This window comes from Tripterygium wilfordii, chromosome 13 (assembly GCF_013401445.1).
Source record: "Tripterygium wilfordii isolate XIE 37 chromosome 13, ASM1340144v1, whole genome shotgun sequence".
Classification (NCBI taxonomy): domain Eukaryota; kingdom Viridiplantae; phylum Streptophyta; class Magnoliopsida; order Celastrales; family Celastraceae; genus Tripterygium; species Tripterygium wilfordii.
Genome location: NC_052244.1, coordinates 14593894 through 14614329, shown reverse-complemented (window position 1 = coordinate 14614329; position 20436 = coordinate 14593894). Strand labels below are relative to the sequence as shown.

The following is a 20436-nucleotide window of genomic DNA, read 5'->3' as shown; positions in this document are numbered from 1 at the left end:
TAATAGAAATTATCAAAAAAGTAACCAGGCCAAACTAAATTAATTCAAATAAAAAAAAATTGGGTAATTTGGAAAATTTCACCCCTACTCTTCAATGAATTTTAAGAGTTTTCTTAGTGCTAGAAAGGAAAATTAAAATTAAAATTAAAGAGTGTAATTTATTTAAGATTTCTTAAAATTAAAGGTAAATTTTCTAATTTATTTTTGTTTATTTTTAAAGGTTTCCTAATTTATTCGTTGCACGCGCCTGCGAAAGACAGTGGTGGTGGCAAACGGCAATACCTCATCTCTTCAATCCGTCTTACACACAGTTCATTGCCACAAACTTGGAAATCACACCTACAGGCTACAGAGAGGGGAAAAAACAAGCTGGGAGAAACTCTCTCGCCTCACCATCTATGGTTGGGCCTTAAAACGACAACCCAAGATGGCCGTTTCTCTGAATTCCGTTGTTGGCTTCAATTCAAAGGTAATACTCACCTCTTTATCTCGCTCGTTTCATGCTTTTAGGTCGCTTGTTCTGACATCCCAAACATAGTCTGATTTGGCTGAAAGCGTTTTATTGCTATTTTCATCCACATATGTGAGTTGGGTTTCTGTTCTATGATGGAAAATTGTTCTTGTTTTGGTAGAATTCGTGTTGTTGATTTTGAGGTCTATAGGTTTGGATTATGCACTAGTTAGTTGTTGGACTGCTTTTGATGATCTGGTTGGGTGGTTGACATAAACTAGGTTACATATTCCTTCAGAAAATTAAAGGAGTCTGGGCTTGAGATTTGGGATTGTATAACACATACTTGAAGACGAAATAGTGGAAGTGAAGGAAAGCATGCTGATTATGGCTTCGAATTTACTTAAATTAAGCAGTATCAAGAAAGTCCTTGCAGTTTACTCCCTACTGATTAGCTCCTTTCTAATCAATAACCAAAGACTACCGTCTACTAACACTTTTGACAATTAATTCCGAAGCTCTTCTTTGGGTATTGAAACTTAATTAGTTTGCTTCAAAGTTTCTCTCAATGAAATGCATGGCTTTCTTGCCTACTCTTTTATCAAATGATTCTGCTCATAGATAGTACTGTCCAATTATAGATGCAATTCTTCAAAACTTGGTCTTTTTCTATGCTTCTAAACGTTATTGTTCCATAGTTTGGCTATAGGAAAGTTGTTAACCATGAGAATACCAGAGGTTTGCTTCCGAAATGCAATCATAGGTTCCATTTGCTGAGGTGCATTTTTCCAGTAATTCTGTTGAATATCTAGTTAACTTGCTAAGGGAACCCTTTTGTACCATGATATTGTGAAACTCCAGAGCTCAATTAGAATTTCATTAACTATTTCTTTAAATGAATCTATGCTACGTAATATTGAGCCCTGGAAATATTTAATAAATACCTAATCGAATATGATGCGGCCAAATCATGGTGGTGCTTGTGACTCATGATTATCTTACTGAAGTGTTTTCTCTTAAAGTTGCAAGCTAGGCACCAGAATGCATCAAGGTCTTATGTGGAATTTTTGGCACCAAAGGAAGTTCAATTAATGTATGCTTCAAGGAATATTATGAAGGAAAATAAGTGGGGATTATGTCTCTCAGTTACAAAGAGCGATCAGCTTGCCTCAGACACCAGCGATAAGGGTACTGGAAATGCTGGAACACCACTGTCTGATGATCATCTTTCAGCACCAAATGCCACCTCATCAGATTCTCCAGGAGGAAATAATAAATTTCAAAATACAGAAGATGATGAATCAAGGTCTCAAGTATCTGGGGATTCTAAGCAATCTACACCAAAAAGAGGGCCTCTAACGGCAAGAGAGAGGCTAAAAGCAGCCCGTGTTCTAAGTCGTTATACAGATTCAAAGCCACCAAAACCAGAAATGGGTAGGAAATTATTGGATGCTCTGAAAGAAAGCGATAAAGGGAAGAAAAGATCTCGCCTTCCTGAGGCCCCTACAAACTTGCTTGATGACAGGGACCGGGGCATGCCTAAGCAGGGTCTTACTTTTGAGTTTCCTGGGGGCACTGATCTCTTCTTCATAGCCTTTTCTTTTGTTTTTATCAGCACTGTAATGTTTGCAACAACTTACATTGTATGGAAGCTTGGGGCTGTCCATTTTAATGAGTACTAGTGTGGTGCTCATACCTCATGGAAAATCATAGACCATTTTGATTCACTCTAGACTCTCTTCTTACCACGTCTCGCTGATACAAATTGATGTGGTTTATGTAAATGACATCAATTTCATTTCATTTCAATTTCTATAATGTGAAGTGCAATGTATTGATCTTCAAAAGGATGTTGAAATGGAAGTTTCATGCTTACTCTCTTACAGAATACGGAATGAAAGATTATTACTTTATGATTTATGTCATTGTGCATTTGTGGTAGTAGCACACCATGGATATCAGTCTATACGTTTATCATACTTTTCAGTTGATTCCCCCCAACTACCATGTGACCCATCTGTGTGTTTGAAATACCCATTTGTCATCCTGCACAACCTCCTCATGATATTTAATGGTATCTTCAGAAAGCTGTAATAGCAAATGATCGATGAAACTGAGAAGATACAGCTGCACCCAATAAAAGTTCAAACTGTATACATGAATAGAACATGATACAGTACGGGAGGTCCGGAGGGAGCTTGGTTGATCGGAAGCATCAATCTTTAACTTGTCTTTATGATGAACTTTGACCAATCGAAAATTACTTGATATCACAATCAAAATGTGGAGATCACACATTGCTAGTGCAGAAACAGTAGCAGCGAAGCCACTGATTATAAAGCATACATGGTTCCTTTTAACAAGAGACTATGAAAGCATTTTGTTTGGATATGGTGGAGAATTGCTACAATTCTGCGTTCAATTGGGTTCCATGACCACTCCAACCTCCTCAACTCTCTGCCTCTATAACTAATTCTCCATTTCATGCTACCCCTTCATGGTCAATTCTAATACAAGAGACTTCAGAAGATAAAGCAGCATCTGCTTCAAACAGCATAGCCAAGCCGAGAAGCAACAAAGAGACCGGATTCATGCACAGCTTGCAACTCTCAGGAAATTTATTCCCAGATCAGATAAGGTATACCTTTTCACTTGTGGAAGAAACTAAATTGGGTTAGTTTTGATTTGTGTAGATGAACCAGGCAGCACTATTAGGCAGAACAATCAAGAGGAGCGCGTGATGGAGGACGACAAGAAGAGAAGTGAAGGGGAAATGGATGAGACTGGTTTGTTAACGATCATTCAGAATTCCTAGTTACTTGGATCACACAATACTAGAGCTAGCCATCAAAGCACATACTATTATACAGAGTAGACTCTAATTACGCATGAATCCTGATACTATGTAAACAGCCACAACCACTAATAACTATAGAGGTTACATGGTAAAGAACACATGAAACCTACTTTGATTTTTGGAGAGAACAGGGTGATGTATGCTTTGATGAAAGGACATATCAACCGGAATATGGATTAGGAATTACAAGGCTTTCAACATTGCAAGGAAAAAAAACCTGCAAAAAAGCATGACGTGAAAGATGGATCGTTTCTGCGCCAAAGAATCAACCTCACACGACACAAAAAACTCGTACGGGTGTGTGCTATTCACCATCTGTATTCTCTCTCTTAATTACCCAGATCACACAATAGCACAAAAAAGACCAGTGGCTACCCCAACAATATAGAGTCACACAATTGAACTTCCAAACCCCACAGCACACAGAAATCATACTCCTAACCCAGTATCAATAAAATATCGGTGCATCAGTATTTCTGTGGTCCTGTGGACATGGAATAGGAATTGCCAATCTTTTATCATCATAACACAAAAAAAGAAAAAGTTCACAAAAAGCATGACAGAGAAATATTCGCATCCTTATTGCATTAAAAATGCAGCAACCTCATGCCATGCAAAAAAAAGCTCAAACATATATCTACTATTCACCATCTTCATACTTTCTCCGAATGGAAATCAGCACTACACCACATAACAAGCCACCCCACCCCCACCAATATAGTCACATCATTGAACTTCCAAACCTCAAGCACACAGAAATCACACACCTAACCCAACATAAGCCAATAACCATATCAGCGTATCAGTTTTTCTTTGGACTAGCATACTGGATAAATTCAACTAGTATCTAAAGATTCAATCTAGAGCTCATGACAGATAATTAGCAAAGACCAAGGCAAACAAAAATGTCGAGTCACACCAGTAGAACAAAATCCACAAAAAATTGTCTTTAATCATAAGTCCTAGATTCAAGTATCTGAGTTGGCTAAACAAAACTTCAGTCAAAAACTAATTGAAGTCCCACAATGAATGTTCAATTGAGCCCCCTCTCCTATTGAAGACTCAAACCACTCATCTACAGAAAATACATTTAGAAATTGAAGGGATATCACAGATACAGTAATCTTACCAAAGGATAACAAACTTGAAAAGCAAAAACAGAGAACCGCGGCAGCATTTGAAATTAAGAACGCAATAATAAAATCCGATCGCATCTCCATATACTAAAAGGTTCGGCAAAAGTCATTAAAGCAAAACAATGAAACATAGCAATACCGATCAACACTAGAACGACAAATCGTTTTCATTATTACAGCAAACACGCCTACTTAGATCTCTGCCTCATCTTTCTGCGCTTCCTCTTAAGCCTCCTCATACGCTTCTTCTTCCACTGTTGAAAAAACAAATGACCAGATATCAGAAAGTAAAAATTCAAAAGTAAATTAAACTGAAATCGAAAAATCGTGAAGGGACTCTTATTAATCAGAGTGATATGATGAATGTTTGGGAATATCAAAGCAAGCTTGCCTTGGCTCTCATGGCGACAAAGTTGCCAAACTCTTCAGGTGCAGGAACCCTGGATGAAGGCTGCGGCGAGGGTCTTGACCTTGAGGATTTGTACTCACACCCGAGAAGGACCCTATTCTGTTATATTGAACTAAACCCTAAAGCTGGTTTTGGGCCCTGAAAGTTTGGGCTTATCTAGACAGGCCCAATTCTAATTAATTAAGGCTAGCCCTTTAGAGAGGCCCCGTACTTTTGATCTCCCAAGTCTCAAGGAGGTATGGGCCCGTTTGGCAATTGTATCAACAGGGACCCTATTCCTTTTGGCCCATGGCTCCGCCCATGTAAATCTTTATTGGAAGGCAATTTCGTAAAGTCACTCTAAATATAAAAAGATATTTATTTTAGATCACCTAATCTCATATTGTTCTCTCTTTTGCTGACGGATTTGGCACCAAATCGTAAAGATGTGAGTATTCTTTTTTTTTTCTCCTTAGAAATAGTGAAATCAACAGCTACATGGACGTAAACAAATTGTCGAACCACGTAAATCATTTCACCACTCTTAATTCTGTTGTTTGCATCCTTCTAATAAACAAATTGTCGAATCACATAAATCATTTCCCCACTCTTAATTCTGTTGTTTGCATCCTTCTAATCATAAAAATAGTGAAATCAGCAGCTACATGAACGTAAACAAATTGTCGAACCACGTAAATCATTTCCGCACTCTTAATTATGTTGTTTGCATCCTTCTAATCATAACAAATACAAAAATGTAAGGGATCTAAGTCATCCCAATAATTTCTCTTGTCCCTTGATTGATGTAAGTATAGGGCTCACAAAACTTGGTGATTGAATCAGAGAGTGACAAAAATAGTGAAATCAACAGCTACATGGACATAAACAAATTGTCGAACCATGTAAATCATTTCCGCACTCTTAATTATGTTGTTTGCATCCTTCTAATCATAACAAATACAAAAATGTAAAGGATCTAAGTCATCCCAATAATTTCTCTTGTCCCTTGATTGATGTAAGTGTAGGACCCATAAAACTTGATGATGGAATCAGAGAGTACCAATGAGAACATTGGGATCCCATCGCTTCTGTAACAAACACAGGCATTATTACTCCTAAAACAGTGGTGCGCCGCTCGAACCAGCTAGCTGCTAATCCCCATATATAAGTTGGCCTTAACTTTCACGTTGAGATATCCAAAAAGAATAGGATTTTAGGAGAAATAGAAACACTCATTGATGCAAGCAATAAGCACATATAAACAGAATTGCATTACGCATCAATCTCTCACATAAATTTTCAGAGAAGAGTTGAACCAAGTTCAATTCCCCACCTTTAAAGTACCCGAGATGTGATTCACCACACTCAATAAAGGGGAAGAAGGCAACCTCGACTAAATGTGTGGGTGAACATTTTGATTTTAAATCAAATTCAATTCTTAGAAACAACCACATTTCACATATATATAATGTGGGATAAAGTCTATGTATATCTTACTTGTCCCCGACCTTGCCCATTGCAGGAGGTTTGTGTACGGGTTTTGTTTACCTTTTTATATTAAAGGATGCATATATAAAGATCAAATCTTCAATCGAAAAATATTCTCAAGCAGCAGTACCATTTAATTAACTAAAGATCGACATGCATAACATTTAAAAAAAAAAACAAAAGCTATGAAACAACAGTAGATAATACTATGACTTATTTACATAATTAATTAGTTTTATTTAGTCGTCATTTTAATTTTGATTTGAGAGATCGAAAACAACAATATATCATCTACCGCATCAAATAGAGATGAAATTATTAAAATGAAAATAGAGATGAAATGCATCCTCATTGAACAAAGAAAAAGCCCTTCTTCCTCCCAAACTACAAGCAATGAAGCCTAATGAGAGCAACTACTACTACTACTTATCCTTATAAAAATCTCCACCAATTCAATCCTTAGGCAAAGAAACCATACCTTGAAATGATTCTCCTCCAATCTTAATATAGAGAGAGAGAGAGAGAGAGAGAGCAACATGCAATTATGTGAACTCATAATCTCTCCCAGTACTCCCAACAAATTGTATAAATTGCATCTTTTCCTTAAGGTAAATGAAACCCCTGATGTGAGAGAGAGAGAGCAGGAACCTGCATGCAAAAACCCTTTGTTTGAAATTTTAGGTTTTTCTCAAAAATCAAACCACGAAGGGTCTTCATAATCCCAGAGACTCGACGTCGACGGATACTCATACTCATTGGTTAATGGCCACACAGCCGGAGATCCGGGATCCATCGTCACAACCGGGTTACCCAGATCCAGACCGGGTGCTGGTGGTGCAACCACTGGTACTTGAGGAGTAGTACCAGTAGAAATGGACAAACTAGAAGTCACTGATCCCACAAGCGCATTAACATCCTCATACACACTACCCTCAACTCCTTGTTGCTGTTGTTGACAATAATACTGATATTGATAATCATGCTGATTCGAATCAGTTGAATAAGCGAAATTTGTTTCATTTCCACCACCAACATTGCCAAACATCGGAGTCTGATATTGTTGTTGAATCTGCACTAAATTGGGAACTACCCCGTAGGGCATAGAGGAGGAGAAGCCGAACCCCGAGGGACGAGGAAGCAAAGGCCTTAAAGTCTGCGTGGAAGACGAAGATGAAGACAAGCCACCGCGAGATGAAGAGGAGGAGGAGTTTGAGGAGGAAGAGCCAGGCGGTTGTAAATTAAGTTGAGCCTTGTTGCCGTAGAGGATGACAGCCGCACGATCGTAAGCACGCGCAGCTTCTTCAGCGGTCGCGAAGGTGCCGAGCCACTTGCGAGTGCGCTTACGTGGCTCGCGAATCTCAGCAACCCACTTCCCCCAGCTTCGCTGCCTGACGCCTCTGTAACGGAATTTACTGTTATCTGGTCCACCCTTCCCTTTGCACTTCCTGCTGCTGCTATCACTACTGCAGGCTCCAACTTTGGTGGTTGTGGTTGTGGTTGCGGAGGTGGTGGAGTAGTCTGGGGGAGGGGGATCAGATTCAGAGGCGTCCATAGAGAGAGTGGCTTTAAAAGGGCTTTATCGATCGAAACCCCACCTCGTGGTGTGTAGTTTGATGTAGATGTGGCTCCGGCTGTTGGTGGATGAGGGCGGTGCTTCTTTCTTTACTTATATATATACACACACATAGTATGTGTAGGAGTGGAGAGAGAGTCTGAAAGAGAGAGGGGATTGCTGCGCAGTAAAGAAAGCAGACCGGACTGGGTGCCGTGGTGCACATTGGTTTTGGAATTTGGAAATTGAAATTATCTGTTTATTTTATTTATTTGCTTTTATCGCCTCTGTAGTCTGTATCTTCTTTTTTTTCTTTGTCTGCTTTTTTCCTGTGAGAGGAGGACTCTAATTCAATCTTTTTTATTTTTTTGGGAATTATAATTCCTATAATTATATTATATAGTCGTTGAGCAAAACTTTAAGAGCATTATGCAACGAATATTGACGGATCATTTCCAATGATTTTCTTGGAAGGGAAACGAAAATGATAAGAATGTCAACAATTGGTATCTCAGTTATCTCAATTAATAATTTATATGCACAAAATTCAAGTGAATTTGTGAGCTCTACATGTCCCACGTGATGCACATGAAATCATGTGCTTACAATTTAACTGTTGGGATAAACTAGAATATCAACTTCTGGGATCCCTATCATAACTGCAAAGGAAATCATTTGCAAGGGATAGATCGGAGTCCGGAGAACTTCGAAATTTATATTAATTTAACTAACGAAATTAAATAAATTTATAAACGAAATTTTAAGAGGAAACTACCGTATGTAGTTTTATCATGTCAAGTGAATTATGTTTGTGCTAATTAATTCGTTAGTATTTAATTTGCATGGGGGTTGGATTTCGTTTAGGAGTGGCAAAAAATCGGTTTGGGATCGATTCTAGGTCGGATAACATCACGTATTTATAAAATATTTACAAGTTCGGACTCTAACCCAGATTGAATTTCGGACGTACCTAATTGACCAAACCCAAATTGATTTAAATCCGGATAACTAAACTGGGCACTAGACTAATTCAGGTTAGGGTCTGGACAAATAGACCGGTGTGTTTGGTTCCAAATCCGGTTTTAAATCAAAAAAAAAAAAATTTAGATCTAGATTTTGAACAAATAACTTATGTCCAAATTTAATTTAATCCTAATCGGACAAATTCAATCATATGAACGTTGTGCCACCTATAATTTCGTCCATCTGTTTTAGGATTTCAAAGCTGCAGCCTGCAGTCTATCATGGTACTTTCCTGGTACTCTCTACTGCAACTCAAAGTTTCAAACTTTTCTCCATGCGAGCGCGGTGGATTCATTCTCAAGTTTTGGCAAATTAAAGCATAAATATTGGTTTGATTAATTTGACTTTCATATAATATGACAAAAGGATAAAAGGAAAAGGGTTGCGGTAGGGCAACAATTAGTGTAAATTTTTATTAAACGAATGAATATCAGGACTAAAATATAATAAATGAAATGTAAGTTTAGTAAGAATAGAGAAGAGAACGAATAAATAATTGAATTAAATGGAAGAGAAGTAACAAGAAGTAAAACTTTTAAATGTATTGGATCAAATATTGGATAAGGTGTTTGTTGCATGCCTTAATTGGTAGAAGGCATAAATGGATGAAAACATGGTTTCCACTTTCGATGAGTATTAGTGGGAACCAACTTTAATTATATTGTTGACTACTGATCAGACTTCCATGCAAGGGTGGAGCCACGTTTGGGCTTAGGTGGGCTGTAACTTGGGTGAATTTTTTAAAAAATAATTAGTACTTATATATTTAATTTAGCCCAACTCAATACTCAACAGAGAGCCCATACACATATAATTCACTTTCTGGTAACTCTTCAATGGCTGCTCCAGGTAAACAAAGTTCTTTGAGATGGATTTTGACGTCCAAATGCTACTAGCCCAGCTCCAAGTCTCAGAAGCAAGGCTCGCAGTCGTCGAGAGTACTGAATCGTTTTCTGTCAGAACTCCAGCCTCCTTCCTAGTTCCTTCATCTTGTTGTTGGTAATTTCTTTTATTTCAAATTAATTTTCTGCACATCATTTATTTACTTTACTTTTAAGTAATTTCTAAACTTTTAGATTTTGGGGATTTCAATTCGAATAAGTCACAATGGAAAGTCAAGGAAGCAAGAGAGAAAAAAACTTTGTTTTCATTCTTTAAACCAAGAGAAAGTGCATCAACTAGTGAAGGGCATTCTCCATCTAATGTTGATATCTCAAATCACCAACCCCTTTCCTTTTTTCTTATATGTTATGTACATTTGAACCTTATTACTATGTATGAATTTGAATTGATGATTGATCTTGATAGGATAATTTTTTGTGTATATGATTGGTAGCTCAGGACGGGAAAAATTCCTGGTTCCGCCCCTGCTTCCATGTATGGAAGAGAATGGTAGGCATGCATGGTGGCCACGGTTTCTCTCAGCAACAATAATTGCATGGTTTAAGTTTTTATTTTCTTGGAAATATGCAATCAGTCTCTGGATAAACTCCTTTGACTTTTGACCGTCATAAATTAGAATAAAATAGAGTAAATATCTTGCATCATATATATAGCAATCTCGAGTTCGTATTCTAAAACAATATATATTTATCTTATTTTATACATTTTAATAAAAGTAAATAATTGAATAAAATTAATATATTTTTGTGAAGGAAAATAATTTTGCATGAAGAAATGATGTGTAGGATAGAAGCTAGAATAAGCATATATGGTGGCCAGAGCCACTCCCTCGTAACTCACAGAGCCAGACAAACAAAACAGAAACCCTAGTTGGACCCCAAACTAGACACAGAACCCCCAGTTCCATTCACATCCACAGCTTTTGTTGGTTGGTTCATTTTGGTATTAATAAGTAAATAAAACAACGACTATGTAATAATTTAATTTATGGAGGATGTTAATATATTAATTCATTATTAACCATATAATATAAATAATTTGATTTTGAATGGGCTAAATAATGATACTTAATAAATATCTTTTAACTAATTATTAGATATTAATAAGCAATTATCCTAAAATAATTATTTTTCAGAAATCAAAAACCAAAAATATAAGAAAAATCTTGTTATAGCTTGAGATTTTGAATGACCAACGAGATGTGGTTCGGTTGATAATCGGTTGGGTTAGACATATGTATGTCAATGGTTGATTTCAAGTACAAACATATTTCCTATGGTATTTAAAAAAAAAAGAAAGAGCTTCAAATTTTGAATATCTCATTAAGGGCTAGCTATATTGGGGCATATTAGAAGCCCATTGTCAATTCTAAATCCAAACCAAGTTTTTCTTCTTAGGGGCCAATTAGTTCACATATACAATGTGAGGCCCATATTCAATAGGCCCATTAGTTGCATGGGCTACCCAAACAAAGCGAAATGTTAAGCTTTAATCCAGTGTGCTGTGAATCCAAAGACTGCTTTTAAACTCCGATACCCTCCAATCCAAAGCCACTTACGGGAACACTGACGTCACCGCCGGTCACATTTGACGGCCATGACTACCATCAACCATATTCCCAATCACTTGTGCCCGGATCCGTCTCTATCTCTTCGTGTCTATCTTATCCTGCATCGCCGGAGGACGATAGCACCAGCGGCACCCAATGGAGTCAGCTAATCGACCACGTCCGCCCGCACCCGGCGGCCGCGAGGACTGTTGGAGCGAGGGCGCCACCGGAGCTCTGATCGAGGCGTGGGGAGACCGTTTCATTAACTGTAATCGCGGCAACCTTCGTCAGAAGGATTGGAAGGAGGTTGCAGAAGCCGTTAACGGGCGCCAGGACGGGGTCAAGCCCCCTAGAACGGATGCCCAGTGCAAGAACCGGATCGACACCTTGAAGAAGAAATACAAGCTCGAAAAATCCAAGCCTCCTCCTTCAAATTGGCCGTTTTTTAACCGGTTGAAGTGCTTGATCGGCGACTCAAACTCCGCCGGGAAAAAACCCGCCAACGTCGCCTTGGCAATCGCACCCAAACTTAGACCTGACCCTAATTCGAGCTCAAGCCCAGTAGTTTATTCGGGTGGGTCGAGGTCAAAGTCAACTGAGAGCTCATATGATGGTGGTGGTGGTGATGACGATGATGAGGATGAGGATATAGGATTTGATGGGAGACCGGTAAGGAAGCGACGTCGGATGGAGGATGTAGAGCTATCCGACAGGGTTGCGTGTAGGGAATTTGCGAGGGCTATATTGAAGTTTGGGGAGATATACGAGAGGATCGAGAGCTCGAAGCAGCAGCAGATGATGGAGCTGGAGAGGCAGAGGATGGAGTTCACTAAGGATCTCGAATTTCAGAGATTGAATATGTTTATGGACGCTCAATTGGAGGTTGTGAAAGCTGAATCTAAACGATCAAAGTTGGCCGCAAGATCAGGTTAATAGTTCTTTTCTAAGGACTAAATCTGCTTGATCCGCTTTTCTGCTCACTGTTTTCTGTCGTTTTTGGGTTTGCTGAGTTAAGAACCTCGAACTTCATTTATGTCTGTTAATGGTTTAGTAGTTTAAGAAGTGAAACTAATGATGTTGCTGAGCGTCCATGAATCTATTTGACATGATTTTATACTTTGTTGTGTACTGTCAAGGCTAGAAATGTGTAGATTTTTACTAATATTTTTATTGATATGGTGAACTATCTTGCAAAATGGTGCAATACAATGTTTTTATGAATATAATCCAAAATTTTGGATCGGGAACACGTTGATCTTGGACTTTTTGTGGGTTCAAGTTTCATTTCCCAAACGTTCTGAGTTAGGACGGGTTGCTGTTGTTTACATGTGCAGAATATGTCTTTCTGGTTTATGTTGATTTCGTCCTTTGCTTGTTTTTGCAATTGGATTTGATTAGTGTCTTTTTAAGGTTCTTTCCCCAAAAATGCCTCCACTTGTGGAATGTTTGAACTTTGGAGGAAATGTTATCCTCTGTGTGGCAGCATAAACTAAACAATATAAGAGACAATAAATAGTGGTCAAAGGAAAAATTGTTAGCCAAATGAGCAGAAATCACAGCAGCAAGTAGTCATTTTCTGCTGCTAAACTTGCGATAGAGTTCCAATAAGGTTGGTGTCCTTACCTGAGCTTAGTGAGGCGAGACATTTTTCTTCTCCTCCGAGCCCACTGCTTTCTTCTCCTCCGGTTTTGGGATTTTCAAGGTCCTTGGTTGAGTCACTAATCTTGCAACATATATTCGCTCAAACTAAGAAACTAAGAATTGGTGTATGGGCTGACAGGCTCCTTCTGATTTCTGCCCAACTGCCTCTTGTGTGTGGCGTTTCCTGTGTACAATCGCCAACCAGGGCCCCATGAAATTAATTGGTTTCTTTTATTTCCCTATTAATTTGTTCTAAGCTTTTTCCTATTCATTTGGTTTCCTTTGAGACAGAGTATATTAAATTTCTTGTTATTAATGCATTGCAATGATCTTTTTTTGCTGTTGCGCCATTGCACATTGCTTTATGGTTGTACTTACTGGTTTGAGGGAAGTTCTTGATTGAAGTCTGTAAGTATAGCGATAAATTATCTTTGTTAGAAGTTGATATCAGTCATTTGGTCTTCAATAAGAAAAGAGTTTAAGAATTAAGATGTACTTTCAGCTGCTACAGTTACTTTGATTTTTTCTTGAAGTATATATGATTAAAGAACTGAAAATAAATTTTCTAATTTATATATCAGAACATGATGCATTTCAACATTTTTTATGACAATAGCCACTATATGGAGGATTTCACCCTTCCATACAAATAATGTGCAATTGCCTAATTGGGGAAAAAAGAGTAATTTATTTGTTGGATTTGTATTATATAAAGTTTTGAGACAAAGCATGGAGCTTATGATGATGATGTTTTGTGCCAATCCCTTTCTTTTCATGAGCTTTGGTTATCTTCTTTTGCATTCTTCCCAAGATCTATGCTTCGCTGTTGTGATTTCCAATCAACAAAATCGTCTTGCTTTTGTTGTCTTTTTAAAATTTGAGAAATTACATATGGTATTTGATTGAAGCCTGAGAGACCTTGGTGTTCTCAATTTGGTGGCTCTGATTAGTAATCAGTCTAGTATGGCAGCTAATTATATAGTATATATCTTTGATGAGATGAGCATTTTAAAAACTATTTGAGTAAATAATTCCATATCTTTTGCTTTTTTACCTGTTATGCAAATTTAACATGGTTAATTCACAGTTGGCTCTTTTTAGCTTCTCTGCCCGTTATGCTTATTTCTTTCTGGGTAACATTATTTAATCAGTTTGAAGCTTAGTTTTACTATTCATTTTGTCTCCTTAACTTTGAAATGACTCTTGCTTTTAAAGGGTTTGATAATCATTCTCTTAACTCTAGATTCTTCAACAGGGACAAAATTATAGTTGAGAGCACAAGAAGACTTTGTTTCCAATAGAGAAGTTATGTCTGAAGATATCCCATGAAAGCCGATTTCAGTCTTTTGTTGTACAATAGAAGTCCCACCACTCCACTGTGTTATATCATCCTGGAAGATTGGGTTTGAAGCATTTGAAGATACTGCATCCATGGCTGTAACTTACAGTGTATACATGATAGTTGTTTCCCTAACTGCTTTCTTGTACTCTTGGATACTCTACTACTGTGTCAACTTTTGTATTCCTTTCATTCAATAGATGCCCATGTCCAATCTGTTATGTATCTCATTGAGAACAAATTCAGTTATTTAACTTTCTGTAAAGGCTTCAGTATTCCGAAATTCGAGGCATCCTGACTTATTCAGATGAATTTCCGACTGGTTTTAACATTCCTTCTCTGGAAATAATGTTATGGGTTCTTTCATGGTAGCTGAGATTTTGAGGTCAAGTCTCGATAGAATTTTATATCAATGGAATTTTATTGAATTTATTATTGAATACTACTGATGAACATGACATCACTTACATATAGAACTCTTGCCTGGACCTCCATAGAAAAAGCTGGTACCAAAGATACTACTTTGATCGTTAACTTCAATATTGTAGCATTCATCATTGGTCTCCCTCAATGAATCAATTTGCCCTGGAACAAAGCTGCGATCCTCAACAACCACCTCTATGTTCTCAAAATAGCTTGCTTTTTGATGTCCGAGTTGTGCAAAACGACGGGAGCCCATCTCTGTTGAGGTATGTTTGTTGTTTGGCCAACTGTTGATTACCTCACCACCCCACATCACGTTACTTGCTGGGTTGTTTGCCAAGTGAGTAAACAAGATTCTTGGCCAATATCCCACAACAATATTATTATACATCAACCACCAATTTCCGTGATTTGAATCCTAATTCAATACGAAAATACGCTAATAAAAAAGAAATTACATAACATTTTAACTCATATAAATACTCATCGACCCATGCAATACACAAAATTATTAAAAATTAGTCGTTCATGATTCTTAAATGAAGTAAATGTCAAAAATACCAAATTAGAGACAATATCTTTTCTTTCATTATTTTTTAAAAAATATATTATTTTTTATTTCAAATTTTTTGATTGTCGGATATTTATACAAAAAATTAAAAACACACATGTGGACACTTCTTCTGTTTTACCATTTTCCCTTTTTTTTTTCCTTTTTAAGAGGGAAAAAAATTGATTAATTAGTTGGATTTTGTGTGCGATCTTTTTTGTTAAAAAAAATTATAGACTTAGGATAAAAATTAATCATTTACGAAATTCGAGCATTAAAAATTATATTTAATTTAAATCTTTGCATAAATTTAACTTTAAATAGTATAATTATTTTAAAATGAAACAACTTTATATAAAGAGGGAAATAAAGCATTTTATAAATTTTGAGTGTTGAAGATTGTATTTAATTATACTAGGATTCTAATTATTTCCGTAAATTAAACTTCTCATAATTAATTTATTTAGTGACACGTGTCAAACACTTCATTTTTTGAAACGTGGAGGGGAATTCAAACCCTGATCACTATAATAATATATATCATCTTTACCGTTTCAACTAGTGACTCGGATGTGACACATGTCAAACACTTCACCACTCAAAAAGTACATATATCACAATAATAAACACTTAGAAAGTACACATGTCACAACCATGGAATTTATTTAAAATGATTTTAATTTACAAGAGTAGCATAGATTACCTTCCAAATAAGGACATGAATATCATATTGGATACCTTCATAAGATGAAATTGTATAAAATGGACCTCCAATGACTACATCCTTGTTGGTTTGTACAAAACCAGGACATTCAAGATTATAGCATCTTGTCGTTCTATATCCATCATTCTGTATATAAGATGGAATAAATTACTACAATATGGATTTCAATTTTTAATATATAATAATATTTATGATAACATTTACTAGAATCTATCAAATTAAAAATACAAGTATTTACAGCATATACTTATTGTTACTGCCAATTTAAAAAGATAACTAAATATCAAAAAATCGATAGTAAAAATAAATCGTAAGATTCGTAGCAATTATTGTACTATTTACTAAATATTATATAATTAAATGATTGTTACAAAAAAAGTATATGAGCAATAAGAAGTTTTGTTGGTTACAACATTTATGAAATTATTTAAACGATAAATAACGCTTAAATATATTCAAATATTAAGAATTAAATTTGCAATTTAAATGTGAATGTGAAAAAATCACTAATATAGTTAGAATATTATATAAATGATGTGAAATGTCACAACCCAACAAGTTAATTTATTAGGTTGAATGACAAAATAATAAATTATAAGATGGTATCATAGCAAGTAGTTATTGAGTTCAAACCCTAACTTCCACAATTTATTACGTACTCTCATTTCTTTGAATTTCTCACATATTGGGTATCCGAAATTGGGTCATATGTTTGGGCTTACCCCTTAACAGGCTTTGAATTTCCAGGTGTTGAGTCGTCGGATTTTTCAGCCAACACGTGCGTGTGGGAGAGTGTTAGAATACGGTATAAATTATGTGAAATATTTCAACCCAACAAGTTAATTTATTTAGTTAAATGACAAAGAAGTAACATATATCCTATAGCTTCCATTTTATTTATTAATAGTCACGTGTCAATTTTTTTTTAAAAAAAATGAACTAAGTTTTTTTAAAAAAAAGTCATATTTGTGTTTGGATTCATCTTGCGAATCCAACATATTTTTGTCCAAAACAAAAATCAAATTCGTATATAAATTCAAGCCTAAAATTCATTAACGTGAAGTTAAAAATTTTAAGGAGCTCTTGGTTAGTAATATAAATGAATGAATCGAATAAAGAGAAATAGCTTACCGTCCAGAAAATAAATAATCGTGGACGTGGATCATTATTGTAAATTGCCGGATAGACCTTACTCGAATAAATTGAAAATCAGATACCAAAAAAAATGAAAATGAAAGAATTTTAAAAATTTAATAGTTTATTAGCATAAATACTTACATGCCATCCAACTTCAATACTATTAACATCATTTTCATGCGTTTCTGATAAGATCCAAATCTGGGCAAGACTGAATTCATAGTCTACCTCCACAACCGGCTGCCACAAGTTTATTCTTGCCTTACTCCCATATATCCTTTGTGGTGCTCTCTGTTGGGCCACCGCATACTATGTAATCAGATAGTAGTGTCAATATTTTTAACAACTATATGATAAATTCAAAAATCCTTAATTTTAGTTATCAATTAACGAACTAGAATACCTCATGGTCGTATCGTTGAAATAGTTTATCATGATAGAAAGAGTGTTGTTTGTCAACGACTCCAGGCATAGATTTGTCTCTCCTAACCTTACTATTCGTAGTCCGCCGAATAGGAATAGTACCTTCAGGACACTTCTTCCCATTTTTCTGCCAAATTTGTGATGCTTCATGCCTATGAATGCCTCTATTCTTCAACTTTTCTCTTTCCATTATTTCTACTAATTGCGCTGGCACTCTCTGTAAAGAAATACAAAACCAAACACAATTAATACCTGAATTTTGGTATCTCTTTTTTTTTTTTTTAATACCTGAATTTTGTGATTTCTCAGAAGAGGATGATCAAAAGCTGGTTGCTTTGTTTTTTGAATACAGTCAATAAGATCTCCATCTGGACTCTGCATGCATGCGAGACTGAAGCATAAAATAAATATTATCAAAAAAGTTTAAACATCATAATAATTAAACAAGTATGCACAATTCCTTGATTACCTCTATGGTTAGAAGAGGGGCCCTGCTGTGTTTTTCTACAGCATCAGAACTTCCATTGTGGTTTAGAGTGAAAGTAAGAGGTGTTGAGAGAAAGAAGATTAAGGCAAGAAATGAAAAAACTAATAATAACTTCATAACTCACAAAGCCAAGAAATTAAGAATCACCAAAATGTTGAGCTGGTCATTGGAATTTAAGGTGGTGGTTCAAAACCCTGTGTCCTTCTCCACATAAGAATACCCCTCAAAATAATAGCTGGAGCCACATATTATTTAGAAATCAATGCCCAATTATTGTTTATAACATCAATATACATATTTTTACATAATTGACAATTATATAATTCTCAATATATATATATATATACACATACATATATATATTGACAATTATATATGATTATTAAACACATTATTATTCATAAAAAGTTTATTTATGAAGTTTAATTAGAAATCTAATTTCACAAAGACATGATTGTAGTTCAAGAATTTCAATCATTCAAAGATTAATAATTATTTTGTGAGTTCTAAACACAATTAAAATCTCTTCTTACTGCTAATTTTAATTTAGTACAATTAATTATTTAAATAGTCAAGTGCCACGTGTTACGTTAACAATATTCCAAAACAAACATGTTGCATATCTGCCGAACTAGCCGTAGGTGGAATCACTACCAAATAGGAATTAAAGGACAATTTCAAGCATCTTCTTCGGCTTGGCTGCCATAGAATCATACATCTTAAAGCCGCCCGAATCAACGATTCGATTTGCCCGGCAGCCGACATAACAGCATTTTTACTTTCACCCGTCACTTCTTTCCGGAAGCCGCTTTGACAAATAGTAGTGGACCCGCGTCTTTGAGAGCCCTGTGTAAACTCTAAAAGGGTCCTCTCGAAAAAAATCTAAATTACGTATATTACGTAAATATAATTTTTATAATATTTTGAGATACAAAAACATTTATTATGTTGGAGTAATCAATTTTTTCCATCAATTCACTTTCAATGCATAACAAAGCTAAAACATTTAATATTTCTTCTGGCATAGCAAAATCGAATATATGATTTTATGAACTTCAACTTTGAAAAACTTCTCTTTGCAAAAGCTACCATTACTCAAATGACCAACATAATAAAATGCAACAAACAAATGACACTTTTAAACACAACAACAAAGAAATAGACAGCAGATAATATATGATTTAGTTTATCAAAAAAAGGATAATATGTGATTTAGTTTATTAAGTGAAACAAAATCAACTAATGAGAGCAACAGAGATTCAAATCTGGAAGCATCCACAAATCAAACAAATTATTCTGCAATGATCAAATCAGCATGTAATTAATTTTTAAAAATGCTTTAAACGTGTGGTCAAGGGCGTATCTAGGGGTACAAGTGCACAATACTGGGCTAAGTGCAGTTTTTTCTTAATTACAATTAATATAATGGGCAAATGGAAATGATTTTGCCCTCATGAATAGGACAAAATTCGTACTTTACCTGGGCTTTATCAAAGGGCCTTTGTGCCCAGAAGCGGGCATGAGCTCGTGGGCTCATGAGTGACATTTAGGCCCGCGACCCCAATAGGTCTGAATTTGATGAGTCTGTGATACAAGTAGGATTGGGCCACAAGAGAAGCCCGATCAAGGCCTCCGGTCAAGGTGAATGGGTCTACCAAATACACGTTTTGGGCCCACTCCCTCGAGTCAGCCCAACCATCGTTTCAAAGCCCAAACGACATCGCACTAAGATCGCGTTACTTCAATTTGGTAGACATGTGTCTCCCAGTGGGCCCCCTCAGTTAAATGACTATAAATACAACAAGGGGGTCTCCTCTTAAAACGGTGTTTCAGAAAAAAACGAGTTATCAAGCGATTGTTGTTATGGAAGCATGATGAAACTATGAAACCCAAGGATAGTTTCTTGCTAATACTTTCGTACAAGCAAGAGAGGTTGAGACTGAATCTCGTTTTTCTATTAATTCAATAGTTAATGCTCTAGTGAGCTACACTAACTATATATATAGCAAACCAAATACTACTCCTAATATGAATAGAAAACTTACTCCAAATAATAATAGAAATACTCCCTAAAATTCAGCCATCAAGTTCGGCTGTTATTTGACTTAACATAAGCTAACTACTTTCTTTATTAATGGAAACCACTTTCTATTCAGACAGAAATCAGTCTCCACTACGACCCCTAACTGCAGTGCTATCCAAGTCTTCTTCATTGCCCACCTGTTTGGTTACAGGTCCCTGGTTCTCCTCACTTGGATAGGACGACCGATTCATCTTAATCTTGTGACGGCGGGCACGAATATAAGCATTATTCAATAGACGTGCTTGATCCTCATCATTCCTATCCCCTTCAAGAATTTCTTTG

At 36.1% G+C, this 20436-nt stretch overlaps 4 protein-coding genes across 5 annotated transcripts; 2 read left to right on the top strand and 2 right to left on the bottom strand.

The window, feature by feature from the left end:
- The first annotated feature begins 236 nt into the window (after nt 1-236).
- LOC120012036 lies at nt 237-2339 on the top strand. The gene is made up of 2 exons (XM_038863272.1): nt 237-469; nt 1474-2339. Exons 1-2 carry the CDS (start codon nt 428-430, stop codon nt 2131-2133), a joined length of 702 nt encoding a protein of 233 aa, XP_038719200.1. The 5' UTR covers nt 237-427; the 3' UTR covers nt 2134-2339.
- A 4512-nt stretch (nt 2340-6851) lies between these two features.
- Nucleotides 6852-7872, bottom strand: LOC120012637 (ethylene-responsive transcription factor ABI4). The gene has a single exon (XM_038864072.1). The coding sequence runs from the start codon at nt 7870-7872 to the stop codon at nt 7009-7011; it is 864 nt and encodes a 287-aa protein (XP_038720000.1). The 3' UTR covers nt 6852-7008.
- Nucleotides 7873-11338: 3466 nt separating this feature from the next.
- Nucleotides 11339-14656, top strand: LOC120013582 (trihelix transcription factor ASIL2-like). 2 transcript variants are annotated; one of them, XM_038865432.1, is made up of 2 exons: nt 11339-12275; nt 14232-14656. In XM_038865432.1, the coding sequence occupies exons 1-2, from the start codon at nt 11504-11506 to the stop codon at nt 14255-14257; spliced, it is 798 nt and encodes a 265-aa protein (XP_038721360.1). In that variant the 5' UTR covers nt 11339-11503; the 3' UTR covers nt 14258-14656. The 2 variants fall into 2 exon arrangements, with proteins under 2 accessions (XP_038721360.1, XP_038721361.1); XM_038865433.1 differs by having other exon boundaries at nt 11348-12275; nt 14244-14656.
- Nucleotides 14657-14787: 131 nt separating this feature from the next.
- On the bottom strand, nt 14788-19617 carry LOC120012636. The gene is made up of 9 exons (XM_038864071.1): nt 19552-19617; nt 18788-18953; nt 18054-18172; nt 17873-17959; nt 17565-17801; nt 17303-17470; nt 17156-17212; nt 16004-16150; nt 14788-15168 (listed from the first exon to the last, which is right to left on the bottom strand). The coding sequence occupies exons 1-9, from the start codon at nt 19615-19617 to the stop codon at nt 14788-14790; spliced, it is 1428 nt and encodes a 475-aa protein (XP_038719999.1).
- Between the last annotated feature and the right edge of the window lie 819 nt (nt 19618-20436).

What these genes read in the sequence shown, in the direction of transcription:
- LOC120012036 (XM_038863272.1), top strand. Translation starts at nt 428, where the DNA reads ATGGCCGTTTCTCTGAATTCCGTTGTTGGCTTCAATTCAAAG. An exon ending in TTGTTGGCTTCAATTCAAAG is followed by an intron (nt 470 to 1,473) that starts GTAATACTCACC and finishes TTTCTCTTAAAG; the next exon opens with TTGCAAGCTAGGCACCAGAA.
- LOC120012637 (XM_038864072.1), bottom strand. Translation starts at nt 7,872, where the DNA reads ATGGACGCCTCTGAATCTGATCCCCCTCCCCCAGACTACTCCACCACC.
- LOC120013582 (XM_038865432.1), top strand. Translation starts at nt 11,504, where the DNA reads ATGGAGTCAGCTAATCGACCACGTCCGCCCGCACCCGGCGGCCGCGAG. An exon ending in AAAGTTGGCCGCAAGATCAG is followed by an intron (nt 12,276 to 14,231) that starts GTTAATAGTTCT and finishes TCTTAACTCTAG; the next exon opens with ATTCTTCAACAGGGACAAAA.
- LOC120012636 (XM_038864071.1), bottom strand. Translation starts at nt 19,617, where the DNA reads ATGTCACTCATGAGCCCACGAGCTCATGCCCGCTTCTGGGCACAAAGG. An exon ending in CCCCTCTTCTAACCATAGAG is followed by an intron (nt 17,960 to 18,053) that starts GTAATCAAGGAA and finishes GCATGCATGCAG; the next exon opens with AGTCCAGATGGAGATCTTAT. An exon ending in TTCAACGATACGACCATGAG is followed by an intron (nt 17,471 to 17,564) that starts GTATTCTAGTTC and finishes CTGATTACATAG; the next exon opens with TATGCGGTGGCCCAACAGAG.